Raw genomic sequence first — 15,667 nt, forward strand, 5'->3', positions numbered from 1 at the left:
TTTTTCACAGGCCAATCTCATTCCACTCTGTAATAGATCGTTCAATGCACAGACTGCCATTGGTCTCGGCGGCACAGGTAATAATTAGACAGGACGAAGTGCTGCAGAGACCTAAAGATTATTTAACCCAACGAGCGAGAATTTTGCTATTTCGTTGACTGGGAGCCCATTTTGATTTTACAATTCTCACAAAAAGAAATCCTGCAGAGTAAATGGACCTTAAGGTGTACGACGTTCCTTAGCTGTGTACTGGATCTAAAAGGGTCTCAATGATTATCCAAAATTACCAAGGACAAAGTCAACTAAAAAAGTGAGAAAGGACTATTTGGCTCCAGTCTTCTTCGTCCAAAATCAGAACGAGGTAACAAAGCAGTAATATCGACGCCACACCAAAATGAGATCCACAGATTTGACCGGAGTGGAAGTTTACAATAGCCTTTCATCATAGTAAGCCCCTCATACAAATTAGATTAAAGTTGGTTGAACCTGAGATCACTCGGGGCCTCCTGTTCCTCCCGACACATTATATCTGAGGACAGAAGGATCATATTGAATCACAATGCCCGATCATTTTATTTGCACTTGTGTACTGAGGCCTTCAAAAGTTGGCTGACCACTATCTAAGGTGTGGGACACTTAGGAAGTCCTAGACTATGTTTTTCCCTTCCTCCAGTACCTCCAGAACTTCCGATTTTGCAGATAAGCCTTACTTGTGTGGGCAGGGTAGGAGGATTGTCAGGCGGGGCTGGCAGCATTTTTTGTCACGGTTTTCCTAGTGTTATGTAACTCGTATTCTGCCTCCAGCTTTCGAGAACTTCATGAATATAACATGTAACGCGTGTTCCTGAGAGTGTTTGAATTGATAGGCCGGGGCGTAGCCATGATAAGTGGTAATGTTCAGCGGAAGCAGATCATGAGTGATCCATGGCTGATAAGAAAATGCATTTCAGCTACCAACCAATACCACTTATGGGACTTCACGTAAGTAGGGTGGCTATAGAGGACCATCAGCTGGTGAAGACGTAGAGGTTACCTTCGGCTGTTACAGTGGACAGCTGGGGCAAGTTGTGGCTAGCTGTAAAAGGAGCCAGGGGACTACTTGAGGGTCTAAGTGAGTCCAAGCCCAGTTAGTAACGAGCTAAGATCATTTGTGGGTCCATGAGATCAGAATACAATAAATCCATGTTCACGGCACTGGCCTTATAAATAGTCATCTCATAAATGAAGTTCTAGATGTGAGAGGAGCAGACAGAGCGGATAGTCGTGCCCCGAGGAAATGGTGCAGCGCCAATATCTTACAAGGTAACTATAGGGCTGGTGACCACGGCCAGGTGTGATGGGGTGTGGAACCTCTACATACATGACCTTAGGCAAAATCCACCAAGAACCCATGTCATTGCTTCTATGTGAAGAAAACACGACACAACTTACAAAACATTGGGTTGTTTATTACGGCTTTGGTCTTGGGGCGGATAGAGCGGAGCGCACAGGTGGGATCTCTCCCTCTTTGGTGCAGTCTGGCGAGATAAGCGGATATAGAAGGGGTCGGGAGGGGTCGGCTTCACTTCCTACCCTTCATGTTCTTAGAATAGTAGTCGTTACAGGCAATGGTCAGACCGGCAATTAGGGAGAAGTAGCTATGGAAGGTGACGCGTCCATCCCGACACTGATCCAGATCCTTCATAATCTTGTCTACAGCCAGCGGGTCATTCTGGTTCTGTCAGGGGAAGAGACGGGAAACAGTTTACATTATGAAAAAAAGCCTAATACTACCACTCCAAAACTAGTATGGAATGTATTATACTCCAGAGCTGCACTCACTATTCTGCTAGTGTAGATTGTTGGGGGGAGTTAAGGATCTTAGACTGCTTATCCTTTTGTTCTCCCGTGCTAAGTGCTCCCGTGTATAGGACAGACTGCTAAGATAGCTATCGGATGAACAATGGGTAGACCGCCACCCAAAGAGTACTGGTCTCCTCTGCTTTTATGCATGTTTATGAGAAGACTCACAATTCCCTGAGTGTCCCTCTGACTTTCCGCGCATGATAATCCCAATATCTGATTGCGTAATTGCTAGTAAATCCCATTCATTGTCACTCCCCCGCCGCGGGTCACACCTACAGGAAAGAGATTAGAAATAATCGTGGGCAGGGAGGGACTCGCAGAGAGGATTCTCATCAGTTCTTGAGGAGCAACCCTCATGGAGACTTTCGTAGGTCGACTGACTGCTAGGAAAATATCCCTGAAAGCCAATAATGGAGGCATTGCTACATCATTTACATGGTGGCAGTGGCAGATCTATATGTGAACATACAGATTGGAGGAAATGGGAATTTATGGAGTAAAATATGATCCCGAGAGGTTTCTTCTGCAGGATCCACCATGAGCAGCCAGTTGCCAAAAGCCCCCCTTTTCAGTGAGAGAGGTTTTCCAAATAAGACACCCATGGATCCTTCAAATCTTTTCCATATCATCGGCTACAATCACACACGTACCTTCAGAAAATCGGAGAACTCGGTCTCCATCAGCCTATGGAGGTCATCCTTGGACATGTAGCTCTTGTCCCCAGCATATTTATGGAATTTAAACATCAGGGTCTCCATTGCTTGCTCCAGATCTGAGGGGACCATGATTGTTGGGTTCAGAGGTTCTGCAAGAGAAGACAAAGCCCATTAGTTCCAGTGATCTCCTGGTGACGGCCATATTTACCAATAGGCACTGATGTTCCATTGCCTAAGGTGGCACCTTGTGTGTGGGGGGGCGGAACAAGCGGTAATATATCATTTGTGTTACATCCATGTATATTACAACACAGCTTAAAATTTGCATTTAAAAAAACGCAATGTGTGAACATAGCCTAAGGCTGTTCAGGAGGAAATGAAGTTGTGAACGACCCGGGCTGGCTGGGATATGGATCTCGCTATTGGGCTGTTGCCCTTGTTCGGGTGCCGGGATTACAGGGGTTAATGCCGCCCAGAACAAGTCATGTCTCATTATCCTGTCTTGATATTGATTATTACAAGGTCTATTCAGGGAGGAGAACGGAGGAAGAACATTGTCAGCAAGGACACTTAATGGAGGATAATGCTCGCTGTCATTTCCATTACGAGCTCTGATGAGAAATGGCTTCGAAATGCGTCCGGCTCTTCCCGTATTCAACCAGCAAAGCCTTAAAGTGCACCTCCCTAAACGCAGCACCCCTCAGATGCCCATGTTCCGTACACCCATGAGACAAGGCAAGGATTTAAATGTCAAGTACACAAAAATGTATGATAATGCAAAATATCAGTGCTGGAGCGTTATAAGAGGAGCGAGCAATATCTGGAGGTTCCCGGCACTGGCACTGAACGCTGAGAAAATACAGATTACAAGTCCTCTATCTGCTGCAATAAAACAATGTGTGAGTCCATAGATCAGTGCACCCAGCACATTCCCAACATTCCCTGAATTCCCGAGCCATGAGGAGGAAGCCATGACACTGAGCCCCCTCATCAGCTCAAGCAACCAAAGCTAGACTGAGCCCCCTCATGAGCTCAAGCAACCAAACCTAGACTGAGCCCCCTCATCAGCTCAAGCAACCAAAGCTAGACTGAGCCCCCTCATCAGCTCAAGCAACCAAAGCTAGACTGAGCCCCCTCATCAGCTCAAGCAACCAAAGCTAGACTGAGCCCCCTCATCAGCTCAAGCAACCAAACCTAGACTGAGGCCCCTCATCAGCTCAAGGAACCAAACCTAGACTGAGGCCCCTCATCAGCTCAAGGAACCAAACCTAGACTGAGCCCCCTCATCAGCTCAAGCAACCAAACCTAGACTGAGCCCCCTCATCAGCTCAAGGAACCAAACCTAGACTGAGGCCCCTCATCAGCTCAAGGAACCAAACCTAGACTGAGGCCCCTCATCAGCTCAAGGAACCAAACCTAGACTGAGCCCCCTCATCAGCTCAAGCAACCAAACCTAGACTGAGCCCCCTCATCAGCTCAAGGAACCAAACCTAGACTGAGCCCCCTCATCAGCTCAAGGAACCAAACCTAGACTGAGCCCCTCATCAGCTCAAGCAACCAAAGCTAGACTGAGCCCCCTCATCAGCTCAAGCAACCAAACCTAGACTGAGGCCCCTCATCAGCTCAAGGAACCAAACCTAGACTGAGGCCCCTCATCAGCTCAAGGAACCAAACCTAGACTGAGCCCCCTCATCAGCTCAAGCAACCAAACCTAGACTGAGCCCCCTCATCAGCTCAAGGAACCAAACCTAGACTGAGGCCCCTCATCAGCTCAAGGAACCAAACCTAGACTGAGGCCCCTCATCAGCTCAAGGAACCAAACCTAGACTGAGCCCCCTCATCAGCTCAAGCAACCAAACCTAGACTGAGCCCCCTCATCAGCTCAAGGAACCAAACCTAGACTGAGCCCCCTCATCAGCTCAAGGAACCAAACCTAGACTGAGCCCCCTCATCAGCTCAAGCAACCAAACCTAGACTGAGCCCCCTCATCAGCTCAAGGAACCAAACCTAGACTGAGCCCCCTCATCAGCTCAAGGAACCAAACCTAGACTGAGCCCCTCATCAGCTCAAGCAACCAAAGCTAGACTGAGCCCCCTCATCAGCTCAAGCAACCAAAGCTAGACTGAGCCCCCTCATCAGCTCAAGCAACCAAAGCTAGACTGAGCCCCCTCATCAGCTCAAGCAACCAAAGCTAGACTGAGCCCCCTCATCAGCTCAAGCAACCAAAGCTAGACTGAGCCCCCTCATCAGCTAAAGAAACCAAATCTAGACTGAGCCCCCCTCATCAGCTCAAGCAACCAAATCTAGACTGAGCCCCCTCATCAGCTCAAGCAACCAAAGCTAGACTGAGCCCCCTCATCAGCTCAAGCAACCAAAGCTAGACTGAGCCCCCTCATCAGCTCAAGCAACCAAAGCTAGACTGAGCCCCCTCATCAGCTCAAGCAACCAAAGCTAGACTGAGCCCCCTCATCAGCTCAAGCAACCAAAGCTAGACTGAGCCCCCTCATCAGCTCAAGCAACCAAAGCTAGACTGAGCCCCCTCATCAGCTCAAGCAACCAAAGCTAGACTGAGCCCCCTCATCAGCTCAAGCAACCAAAGCTAGACTGAGCCCCCTCATCAGCTCAAGCAACCAAAGCTAGACTGAGCCCCCTCATCAGCTCAAGCAACCAAAGCTAGACTGAGCCCCCTCATCAGCTCAAGCAACCAAAGCTAGACTGAGCCCCCTCATCAGCTCAAGCAACCAAAGCTAGACTGAGCCCCCTCATCAGCTCAAGCAACCAAAGCTAGACTGAACCCCCTCATCAGCTCAAGCAACCAAAGCTAGACTGAGCCCCCTCATCAGCTCAAGCAACCAAAGCTAGACTGAGCCCCCTCATCAGCTCAAGCAACCAAAGCTAGACTGAGCCCCCTCATCAGCTCAAGCACCCAAACCTAGACTGAGCCCCCTCATCAGCTCAAGCAACCAAACCTAGACTGAGCCCCCTCATCAGCTCAAGGAACCAAAGCTAGACTGAGCCCCCTCATCAGCTCAAGGAACCAAAGCTAGACTGAGCCCCCTCATCAGCTCAAGGAACCAAACCTAGACTGAGCCCCCTCATCAGCTCAAGCAACCAAACCTAGACTGAGCCCCCTCATCAGCTCAAGCAACCAAACCTAGACTGAGCCCCCTCATCAGCTCAAGGAACCAAACCTAGACTGAGCCCCCTCATCAGCTCAAGCAACCAAACCTAGACTGAGCCCCCTCATCAGCTCAAGCAACCAAACCTAGACTGAGCCCCCTCATCAGCTCAAGCAACCAAACCTAGACTGAGCCCCCTCATCAGCTCAAGGAACCAAACCTAGACTGAGCCCCCTCATCAGCTCAAGGAACCAAACCTAGACTGAGCCCCCTCATCAGCTCAAGCAACCAAAGCTAGACTGAGCCCCCTCATCAGCTCAAGCAACCAAAGCTAGACTGAGCCCCCTCATCAGCTCAAGCAACCAAAGCTAGACTGAGCCCCCTCATCAGCTCAAGCAACCAAAGCTAGACTGAGCCCCCTCATCAGCTCAAGCAACCAAAGCTAGACTGAGCCCCCTCATCAGCTCAAGCACCCAAACCTAGACTGAGCCCCCTCATCAGCTCAAGCAACCAAACCTAGACTGAGCCCCCTCATCAGCTCAAGGAACCAAACCTAGACTGAGCCCCCTCATCAGCTCAAGCAACCAAATCTAGACTGAGCCCCCTCATCAGCTCAAGCAACCAAACCTAGACTGAGCCCCCTCATCAGCTCAAGCAACCAAACCTAGACTGAGCCCCCTCATCAGCTCAAGGAACCAAAGCTAGACTGAGCCCCCTCATCAGCTCAAGCAACCAAACCTAGAGTGAGCCCCCTCATCAGCTCAAGCAACCAAACCTAGAGTGAGCTCCCTCATCAGCTCAAGGAACCAAACCTAGACTGAGGCCCCTCATCAGCTCAAGGAACCAAACCTAGACTGAGGCCCCTCATCAGCTCAAGGAACCAAACCTAGACTGAGCCCCCTCATCAGCTCAAGCAACCAAACCTAGACTGAGCCCCCACCACACCGGAACCCAAACCTAGACTGAGCCCCCCCATCATGCACATTATTGCCCAGGAGCTGGTCATACACCCACTCATTTCCCGTTATACAGCCACTATACCCCCACAATACTTCTAGCAGCTGAGGATTTGCTACAATGTATCTAGTCTCCACAATCCTAATTCTTCATCTTCTCAGGTTCCTCCCTGCGATCTTTATTACAGAGGTGTCTTTGTCTCCTCGTGGGTGCTGGGTGGGGTCACTGGGACGCCGGTGAGATTATCAGGTCACCTCTCCTGAACCCACATGAATATATTAGACAACCGTAAAGATAGTGACTCCCTAATATTGTGGTATTATCAGATGTGGTGACAGCTGCGGAGACTGGGCCCAGGGATGATGGGTGTGGTAGTGAGGATCAGCACTACATCTGGACTCTATCACATTGTTCTGCATATTGCAAAAAATAAAACCGCCATATGTAGCAGCTTCGCTCTCTAAGCCGGTCTGGACGTCAGATGACTCTAAGTGCCCTGTCCACCAAAGTGCTGTACTGTCTAACACACCGTACAGCGGCACACAGTATAGTGCCCATATAATACTTCCATACAACTGCCTGAATAACACTGCTATACAGCGCTACCATCAATCATAACCAGCGAGAATGATACACTGTGCAGTGCCAACGCAGTACCAAGAACAAGTGACCCAACAGTGCCACGTAATGCCACCATATAGTACTGAAAAAGACAAGTGGACTAATAACAGTGAGATAGAAAGCCGCCATATAATGCTGAAAAGACCAACTGACCTAAAAACAGTGCCACAACCTGCCGAAGGAATAATAGCACTGCGGTACAAGGCTGCCATGCAGTGCTGAAGTAACCAAGTGACTTACAATAGTGCCACACAATGTACATAGTATTGCTGTACTATTTATATTATGATGGCCATCTGTGGAGCAGCCATGCACAGGCGGCCGAGGCGTGGAAACACCAGGAGGAAGGGGATCCCTGATGGTAGACGGACTCCTGACCGGACACCACAATCCACCAATCACAGCCACGCCCTTCTCATAGGATGGGAAGAGCGGCCCTACAGAGCGGTGTACAGAGGGGCCCTACAGAGCGGTGTACAGAGGGGCCCTACAGAGCGGTGTACAGAGGGGCCCTACAGAGCGGTGTACAGAGGGGCCCTACAGAGCGGTGTACAGAGGGGCCCTACAGAGCGGTGTACAGAGGGGCCCTACAGAGCGGTGTACAGAGGGGCCCTACAGAGCGGTGTACAGAGGGGTCCTACAGAGCGGTGTACAGAGGGGCCCTACAGAGCGGTGTACAGAGGGGCCCTACAGAGTGGTGTACAGAGGGGCCCTACAGAGCGGTGTACAGAGGGGCCCTACAGAGCGGTGTACAGAGGGGCCCTACAGAGCGGTGTACAGAGGGGCCCTACAGAGCGGTGTACAGAGGGGCCCTACAGAGCGGTGTACAGAGGGGCCCTACAGAGCGGTGTACAGAGGGGCCCTACAGAGCGGTGTACAGTGGGGCCCTACAGAGCGGTGTACAGAGGGGCCCTACAGAGCGGTGTACAGAGGGGCCCTACAGAGCGGTGTACAGAGGGGCCCTACAGAGCGGTGTACAGAGGGGCCCTACAGAGCGGTGTACAGAGGGGTCCTACAGAGCGGTGTACAGAGGGGCCCTACAGAGTGGTGTACAGAGGGGCCCTACAGAGCGGTGTACAGAGGGGCCCTACAGAGCGGTGTACAGAGGGGCCCTACAGAGCGGTGTACAGTGGGGCCCTACAGAGCGGTGTACAGAGGGGCCCTACAGAGCGGTGTACAGAGGGGCCCTACAGAGCGGTGTACAGAGGGGCCCTACAGAGCGGTGTACAGAGGGGTCCTACAGAGCGGTGTACAGAGGGGCCCTACAGAGCGGTGTACAGAGGGGCCCTACAGAGCGGTGTACAGAGGGGTCCTACAGAGCGGTGTACAGAGGGGTCCTACAGGGGGGCTCTACAGGGGGCCCGGCCCTACAGGGGGGCCCTACAGAGGGGCTCTACAGCCTACTGTGGGGCTCTACAGGGGGGGCCCTACAGAGGGGCCCTACAGGGGGGCTCTACAGGGGGTCCTACAGGGGGGATTTACAGGGGGGCCCTACAGAGTGACCAGACGGCCAAGACCCTGCTGAGATGGGGAAGAGGAAAATCTACCTGTGCTACGGCAACCCAGCGGCTCCAGAAAGACACCTCACCCCACATCTGTCCCGAAGCCCCCAACACCATGAGGAGGGCCCCTGGTATCTATTTGTGGACCTCTTATATCTGGACCCCCACTGCACAGGTTCTACATTATACCACCCCATTATCACACCCTATGGATGAACTACAATTCTAGCATGCAACAGTGTGTCTGCGATCAGAGTGTCAGCTCTGTGGCCCAGTAGTGATGTGAAGGGTCTGAGTGTGCCTGGTACAGCTGGGGCTCCGTCTCTGTGTGTCTGTGATTAGAGTGTCTGCTCTGTGGCCCAGTAGTGATGTGCAGGGTACAGAGCAGCAGTGTGCCCGCCGGCTGCAGGAGGATGGGGGGTCTCACCTGGTGCAGAGAGCGGTGCTGCTGGCAGGGGGTCCGGCTGTACAGTGAGGAGCTCACCTCCGTGCAGATGACTGGAGACAGGAACTGCAGCCGCAGAGCCGCCCCTGGAATATGAGGCTGCTGCCAGTCCCTGCCCCTCCCCGCCCCTGGAATATGAGGCTGCTGCCAGTCCCTGCCCCTCCCCGCCCCTGGAATATGAGCCTGCTGCCAGTCCCTGCCCCTCCCCGCCCTCATGGCCACTTCTCCACTTTCCTGGGCCAAGAATGTCTCCCACTCCCGGCTGTGAGGACGATGCTGGGCGGGTGTCAGGCATGACCTCACCCGGTCCACACACACATCCTCACCTTGTTCCAGGCTTTGTGTTTCTACTTGCTGACAGTAAACTAGTAACATCCAGAAGCAGAGATCCCACCCAGCCCCGACCTCCCACAGCTGAGGGTTCGGTACAATTGTGTCCAGTGTAAACAATCCCCTGCGCGCTGCAGCAATCTCCCCCGGTCCTGATATCTGGGTGTCATGGCTGCTGCTGGTGCTGGTGCTGGTCCTGTGCAGTTTGGACTCTGATGAAAGGTTTTCCTTCTTCTTGGAATCTGCACATTGTAGATCCATAATGAAGGCAGCAAAGGAGTAAGAGCAGGTGTGACACCAAGCAGCATGGAGACCCCTCAGAGTCACCCTGTGCCCCCATGACTGACGCTCACTCCCTCAGAGTCATCCTGTGCCCCCATGACTGATGCTCACTCCCTCAGAGTCACCCTGTGCCCCCATGACTGATGCTCACTCCCTCAGAGTCACCCTGTGCCCCCATGACTGACGCTCACTCCCTCAGAGTCACCCTGTGCCCCCATGACTGATGCTCACTCCCTCAGAGTCACCCTGTGCCCCCCCATGACTGACGCTCACTCCCTCAGTCACCCTGTGCCCCCATGACTGATGCTCACTCCCTCAGAGTCACCCTGTGCCCCCATGACTGATGCTCACTCCCTCAGAGTCACCCTGTGCCCCCATGACTGATGCTCACTCCCTCAGAGTCACCCTGTGCCCCCATGACTGATGCTCACTCCCTCAGAGTCACCCTGTGCCCCCCCATGACTGACGCTCACTCCCTCAGAGTCACCCTGTGCCCCCATGACTGATGCTCACTCCCTCTGAGTCACCCTGTGCCCCCATGACTGATGCTCACTCCCTCAGTCACCCTGTGCCCCCCCATGACTGATACACACTCCCTCAGAGTCACCCTGTGCCCCCATGACTGATGCTCACTCCTTCAGAGTCACCCTGTGCCCCCATGACTGATGCTCACTCCCTCAGAGTCACCCTGTGCCCCCATGACTGATGCTCATTCCCTCAGAGTCACCCTGTGCCCCCCATGACTGATGCTCACTCCCTCAGAGTCACCCTGTGACCCCATGACTGATGCTCACTCCCTCAGCTTCACCCTGTGCCCCCATGACTGATGCTCACTCCCTCAGAGTCATCCTGTGCCCCCATGACTGATGCTTACTCCCTCAGAGTCACCCTGTGCCCCCATGACTGACGCTCACTCCCTCAGAGTCACCCTGTGCCCCCATGACTGATGCTCACTCCCTCAGAGTCACCCTGTGCCCCCATGAATGACGCTCACTCCCTCAGAGTCACCCTGTGCCCCCATGACTGATGCTCACTCCCTCAAAGTCACCCTGTGCCCCCATGACTGATGCTCACTCCCTCAGAGTCACCCTGTGCCCCCATGAATGACGCTCACTCCCTCAGAGTCACCCTGTGCCCCCATGACTGATGCTCACTCCCTCAAAGTCACCCTGTGCCCCCATGACTGATGCTCACTCCCTCAGAGTCACCCTGTGCCCCCCCATGACTGATGCTCACTCCCTCAGAGTCACCCTGTGCCCCCATGACTGATGCTCACTCCCTCAGCTTCACCCTGTGCCCCCATGACTGATGCTCACTCCCTCAGAGTCACCCTGTGCCCCCATGACTGATGCTCGCTCCCTCAGAGTCACCCTGTGCCCCCATGACTGATGCTCACTCCCTCAGTCACCCTGTGCCCCCATGACTGATGCTCACTCCCTCACAGTCACCCTGTGCCCCCATGACTGATGCTCACTCCCTCATAGTCACCCTGTGCCCCCATGACTGATGCTCACTCCCTCAGAGTCACCCTGTGCCCCCATGACTGATGCTCACTCCCTTGGCTTCACCCTGTGCCCCCATGACTGATGCTCACTCCCTCAGCTTCACCCTGTTCCCCCATAACTGATGCTCACTCCCTCAGCTTCACCCTGTGCCCCCATGACTGATGCTCACTCCCTCAGTCACCCTGAGCCCCCATGACTAATGCTCACTCCCTCAGCTTCACCCTGTGCCCCCATGACTGATGCTCACTCCCTTGGCTTCACCCTGTGCCCCCATGACTGACGCTCACTCCCTCAGAGTCACCCTGTGCCCCCATGACTGATGCTCACTCCCTCAGAGTCACCCTGTGCCCCCCCATGACTGATACACACTCCCTCAAAGTCACCCTGTGCCCCCCCATGGCTGATGCTCACTCTCTCAGAGTCACCCTGTGCCCCCATGACTGATGCTCACTCCCTCAGAGTCACCCTGTGCCCCCCCATGACTGATACACACTCCCTCAGAGTCATCCTATGCCCCCATGACTGATGCTCACTCCCTCAGAGTCACCCTGTGCCCCCCCATGACTGATGCTCACTCCCTCAGAGTCACCCTGTGCCCCCATGACTGACGCTCACTCCCTCAGAGTCATCCTGTGCCCCCATGACTGACGCTCACTCCCTCAGAGTCACCCTGTACCCCCATGACTGATGCTCACTCCCTCAGAGTCACCCTGTGCCCCCATGACTGACGCTCACTCCCTCAGCCTCATCCTGTGCCCCCCATGACTGATGCTCACTCCCTCAGAGTCACCCTGTGCCCCCATGACTGATGCTCACTCCCTCAGAGTCACCCTGTGCCCCCATGACTGATGCTCACTCCCTCAGAGTCATCCTGTGCCCCCATGACTGATGCTCACTCCCTCAGTCACCCTGTGCCCCCCATGACTGACGCTCACTCCCTCAGAGTCACCCTGTGCCCCCATGACTGATGCTCACTCCCTCAGAGTCACCCTGTGCCCCCATGACTGACGCTCACTCCCTCAGAGTCACCCTGTGCCCCCATGACTGACGCTCACTCCCTCAGAGTCATCCTGTGCCCCCATGACTGATGCTCACTCCCTCAGAGTCACCCTGTGCCCCCCCATGACTGATGCTCACTCCCTCAGAGTCACCCTGTGCCCCCATGACTGATGCTCACTCCCTCAGTCACCCTGTGCCCCCATGACTAATGCTCACTCCCTCAGCTTCACCCTGTGCCCCCATGACTGATGCTCGCTCCCTCAGCTTCACCCTGTGCCCCCATGACTGATGCTCACTCCCTCAGAGTCACCCTGTGCCCCCATGACTGACGCTCACTCCCTCAGAGTCACCCTGTGCCCCCATGACTGATGCTCACTCCCTCAGAGTCACTCTGTGCCCCCATGACTGACGCTCACTCCCTCAGCCTCACCCTGTGCCCCCATGACTGATGCTCACTCCCTCAGAGTCACCCTGTGCCCCCATGACTGATGCTCACTCCATCAGAGTCACCCTGTGCCCCCCCATGACTGATGCTCACTCCCTCTGAGTCACCCTGTGCCCCCATGACTGATGCTCACTCCCTCAGTCACCCTGTGCCCCCCCATGACTGATACACACTCCCTCAGAGTCACCCTGTGCCCCCATGACTGATGCTCACTCCCTCAGAGTCACCCTGTGCCCCCATGACTGATGCTCATTCCCTCAGAGTCACCCTGTGCCCCCCATGACTGATGCTCACTCCCTCAGAGTCACCCTGTGCCCCCATGACTGATGCTCACTCCCTCAGCTTCACCCTGTGCCCCCATGACTGATGCTCACTCCCTCAGAGTCATCCTGTGCCCCCATGACTGATGCTCACTCCCTCAGAGTCACCCTGTGCCCCCATGACTGACGCTCACTCCCTCAGAGTCACCCTGTGCCCCCATGACTGATGCTCACTCCCTCAGAGTCACCCTGTGCCCCCCCATGACTGATACACACTCCCTCAGAGTCACCCTGTGCCCCCCCATGACTGATGGTCACTCCCTCAGAGTCACCCTGTGCCCCCATGAATGACGCTCACTCCCTCAGAGTCACCCTGTGCCCCCATGACTGATGCTCACTCCCTCAAAGTCACCCTGTGCCCCCATGACTGATGCTCACTCCCTCAGAGTCACCCTGTGCCCCCCCATGACTGATGCTCACTCCCTCAGAGTCACCCTGTGCCCCCTTGACTGATGCTCACTCCCTCAGCTTCACCCTGTGCCCCCATGACTGATGCTCACTCCCTCAGAGTCACCCTGTGCCCCCATGACTGATGCTCGCTCCCTCAGAGTCACCCTGTGCCCCCATGACTGATGCTCACTCCCTCAGTCACCCTGTGCCCCCATGACTGATGCTCACTCCCTCACAGTCACCCTGTGCCCCCATGACTGATGCTCACTCCCTCATAGTCACCCTGTGCCCCCATGACTGATGCTCACTCCCTCAGAGTCACCCTGTGCCCCCATGACTGATGCTCACTCCCTTGGCTTCACCCTGTGCCCCCATGACTGATGCTTACTCCCTCAGCTTCACCCTGTTCCCCCATAACTGATGCTCACTCCCTCAGCTTCACCCTGTGCCCCCATGACTGATGCTCACTCCCTTGGCTTCACCCTGTGCCCCCATGACTGACGCTCACTCCCTCAGAGTCACCCTGTGCCCCCATGACTGATGCTCACTCCCTCAGAGTCACCCTGTGCCCCCCCATGACTGATACACACTCCCTCAGAGTCACCCTGTGCCCCCCATGACTGATGCTCACTCCCTCAGTCACCCTGTGCCCCCATGACTGATGCTCACTCCCTCAGCTTCACCCTGTGCCCCCATGACTGATGCTCACTCCGTCAGAGTCACCCTGTGCCCCCCCATGACTGATGCTCACTCCCTCAGAGTCACCCTGTGCCCCCATGAATGACGCTCACTCCCTCAGAGTCACCCTGTGCCCCCATGACTGATGCTCACTCCCTCAAAGTCACCCTGTGCCCCCATGACTGATGCTCACTCCCTCAGAGTCACCCTGTGCCCCCCCATGACTGATGCTCACTCCCTCAGAGTCACCCTGTGCCCCCATGACTGATGCTCGCTCCCTCAGAGTCACCCTGTGCCCCCATGACTGATGCTCACTGCCTCAGTCACCCTGTGCCCCCATGACTGATGCTCACTCCCTCAGAGTCACCCTGTGCCCCCATGACTGATGCTCGCTCCCTCAGAGTCACCCTGTGCCCCCATGACAGATGCTCACTCCCTCAGTCACCCTGTGCCCCCATGACTGATGCTCACTCCCTCACAGTCACCCTGTGCCCCCATGACTGATGCTCACTCCCTCATAGTCACCCTGTGCCCCCATGACTGATGCTCACTCCCTCAGAGTCACCCTGTGCCCCCATGACTGATGCTCACTCCCTTGGCTTCACCCTGTGCCCCCATGACTGATGCTCACTCCCTCAGCTTCACCCTGTTCCCCCATAACTGATGCTCACTCCCTCAGCTTCACCCTGTGCCCCCATGACTGACGCTCACTCCCTCAGTCACCCTGTGCCCCCATGACTAATGCTCACTCCCTCAGCTTCACCCTGTGCCCCCATGACTGATGCTCACTCCCTTGGCTTCACCCTGTGCCCCCATGACTGACGCTCACTCCCTCAGAGTCACCCTGTGCCCCCATGACTGATGCTCACTCCCTCAGAGTCACTCTGTGCCCCCCCATGACTGATACACACTCCCTCAGAGTCACCCTGTGCCCCCCCATGACTGATGCTCACTCCCTCAGAGTCACCCTGTGCCCCCATGACTGATGCTCACTCCCTCAGAGACACCCTGTGCCCCCCCATGACTGATACACACTCCCTCAGAGTCACCCTGTGCCCCCCCATGACTGATGCTCACTCCCTCAGAGTCACCCTGTGCCCCCATGACTGATGCTCACTCCCTCAGAGTCACCCTGTGTCCCCATGACTGATGCTCACTCCCTCAGAGTCACCCTGTGCCCCCATGACTGATGCTCACTCCCTCAGAGTCACCCTGTGCCCCCATGACTGATGCTCACTCCCTCAGAGTCACCCTGTGCCCCGATGACTGATGCTCGCTCCCTCAGCTTCACCCTGTGCCCCCATGGCTGATGCTCACTCCCTCGGCTTCACCCTGTGCCCCATGACTGATGCTCACTCCCTCAGAATCACCCTGTGCCCCCATGACTGATGCTCACTCCCTCGGCTTCACCCTGTGCCCCCATGACTGATGCTCACTCCCTCAGCTTCACCCTGTGCCCCCATGACTGATGCTCACTCCCTCAGAGTCACCCTGTGCCCCCATGACTGATGCTCACTCCCTCAGAGTCACCCTGTGCCCCCATGACTGATGCTCACTCCCTCAGCTTCACCCT

At 55.0% G+C, this 15,667-nt stretch overlaps 1 protein-coding gene across 1 annotated transcript; it reads right to left on the bottom strand.

The window, feature by feature from the left end:
• Nucleotides 1-1,427: 1,427 nt before the first annotated feature.
• Nucleotides 1,428-9,300, bottom strand: LOC141152637 (protein S100-A10-like). Its single transcript, XM_073637196.1, has 3 exons — nucleotides 9,128-9,300; nucleotides 2,496-2,650; nucleotides 1,428-1,717 (listed from the first exon to the last, which is right to left on the bottom strand). Exons 2-3 carry the CDS (start codon nucleotides 2,628-2,630, stop codon nucleotides 1,562-1,564), a joined length of 291 nt encoding a protein of 96 aa, XP_073493297.1. The 5' UTR covers nucleotides 2,631-2,650; nucleotides 9,128-9,300; the 3' UTR covers nucleotides 1,428-1,561.
• Nucleotides 9,301-15,667: the final 6,367 nt, after the last annotated feature.

Source organism: Phyllobates terribilis, unplaced genomic scaffold (assembly GCF_046119375.1).
Source record: "Phyllobates terribilis strain yellow unplaced genomic scaffold, ASM4611937v1 Scaffold_6__1_contigs__length_29720123, whole genome shotgun sequence".
NCBI classification, from domain to species: Eukaryota; Metazoa; Chordata; class Amphibia; order Anura; family Dendrobatidae; genus Phyllobates; species Phyllobates terribilis.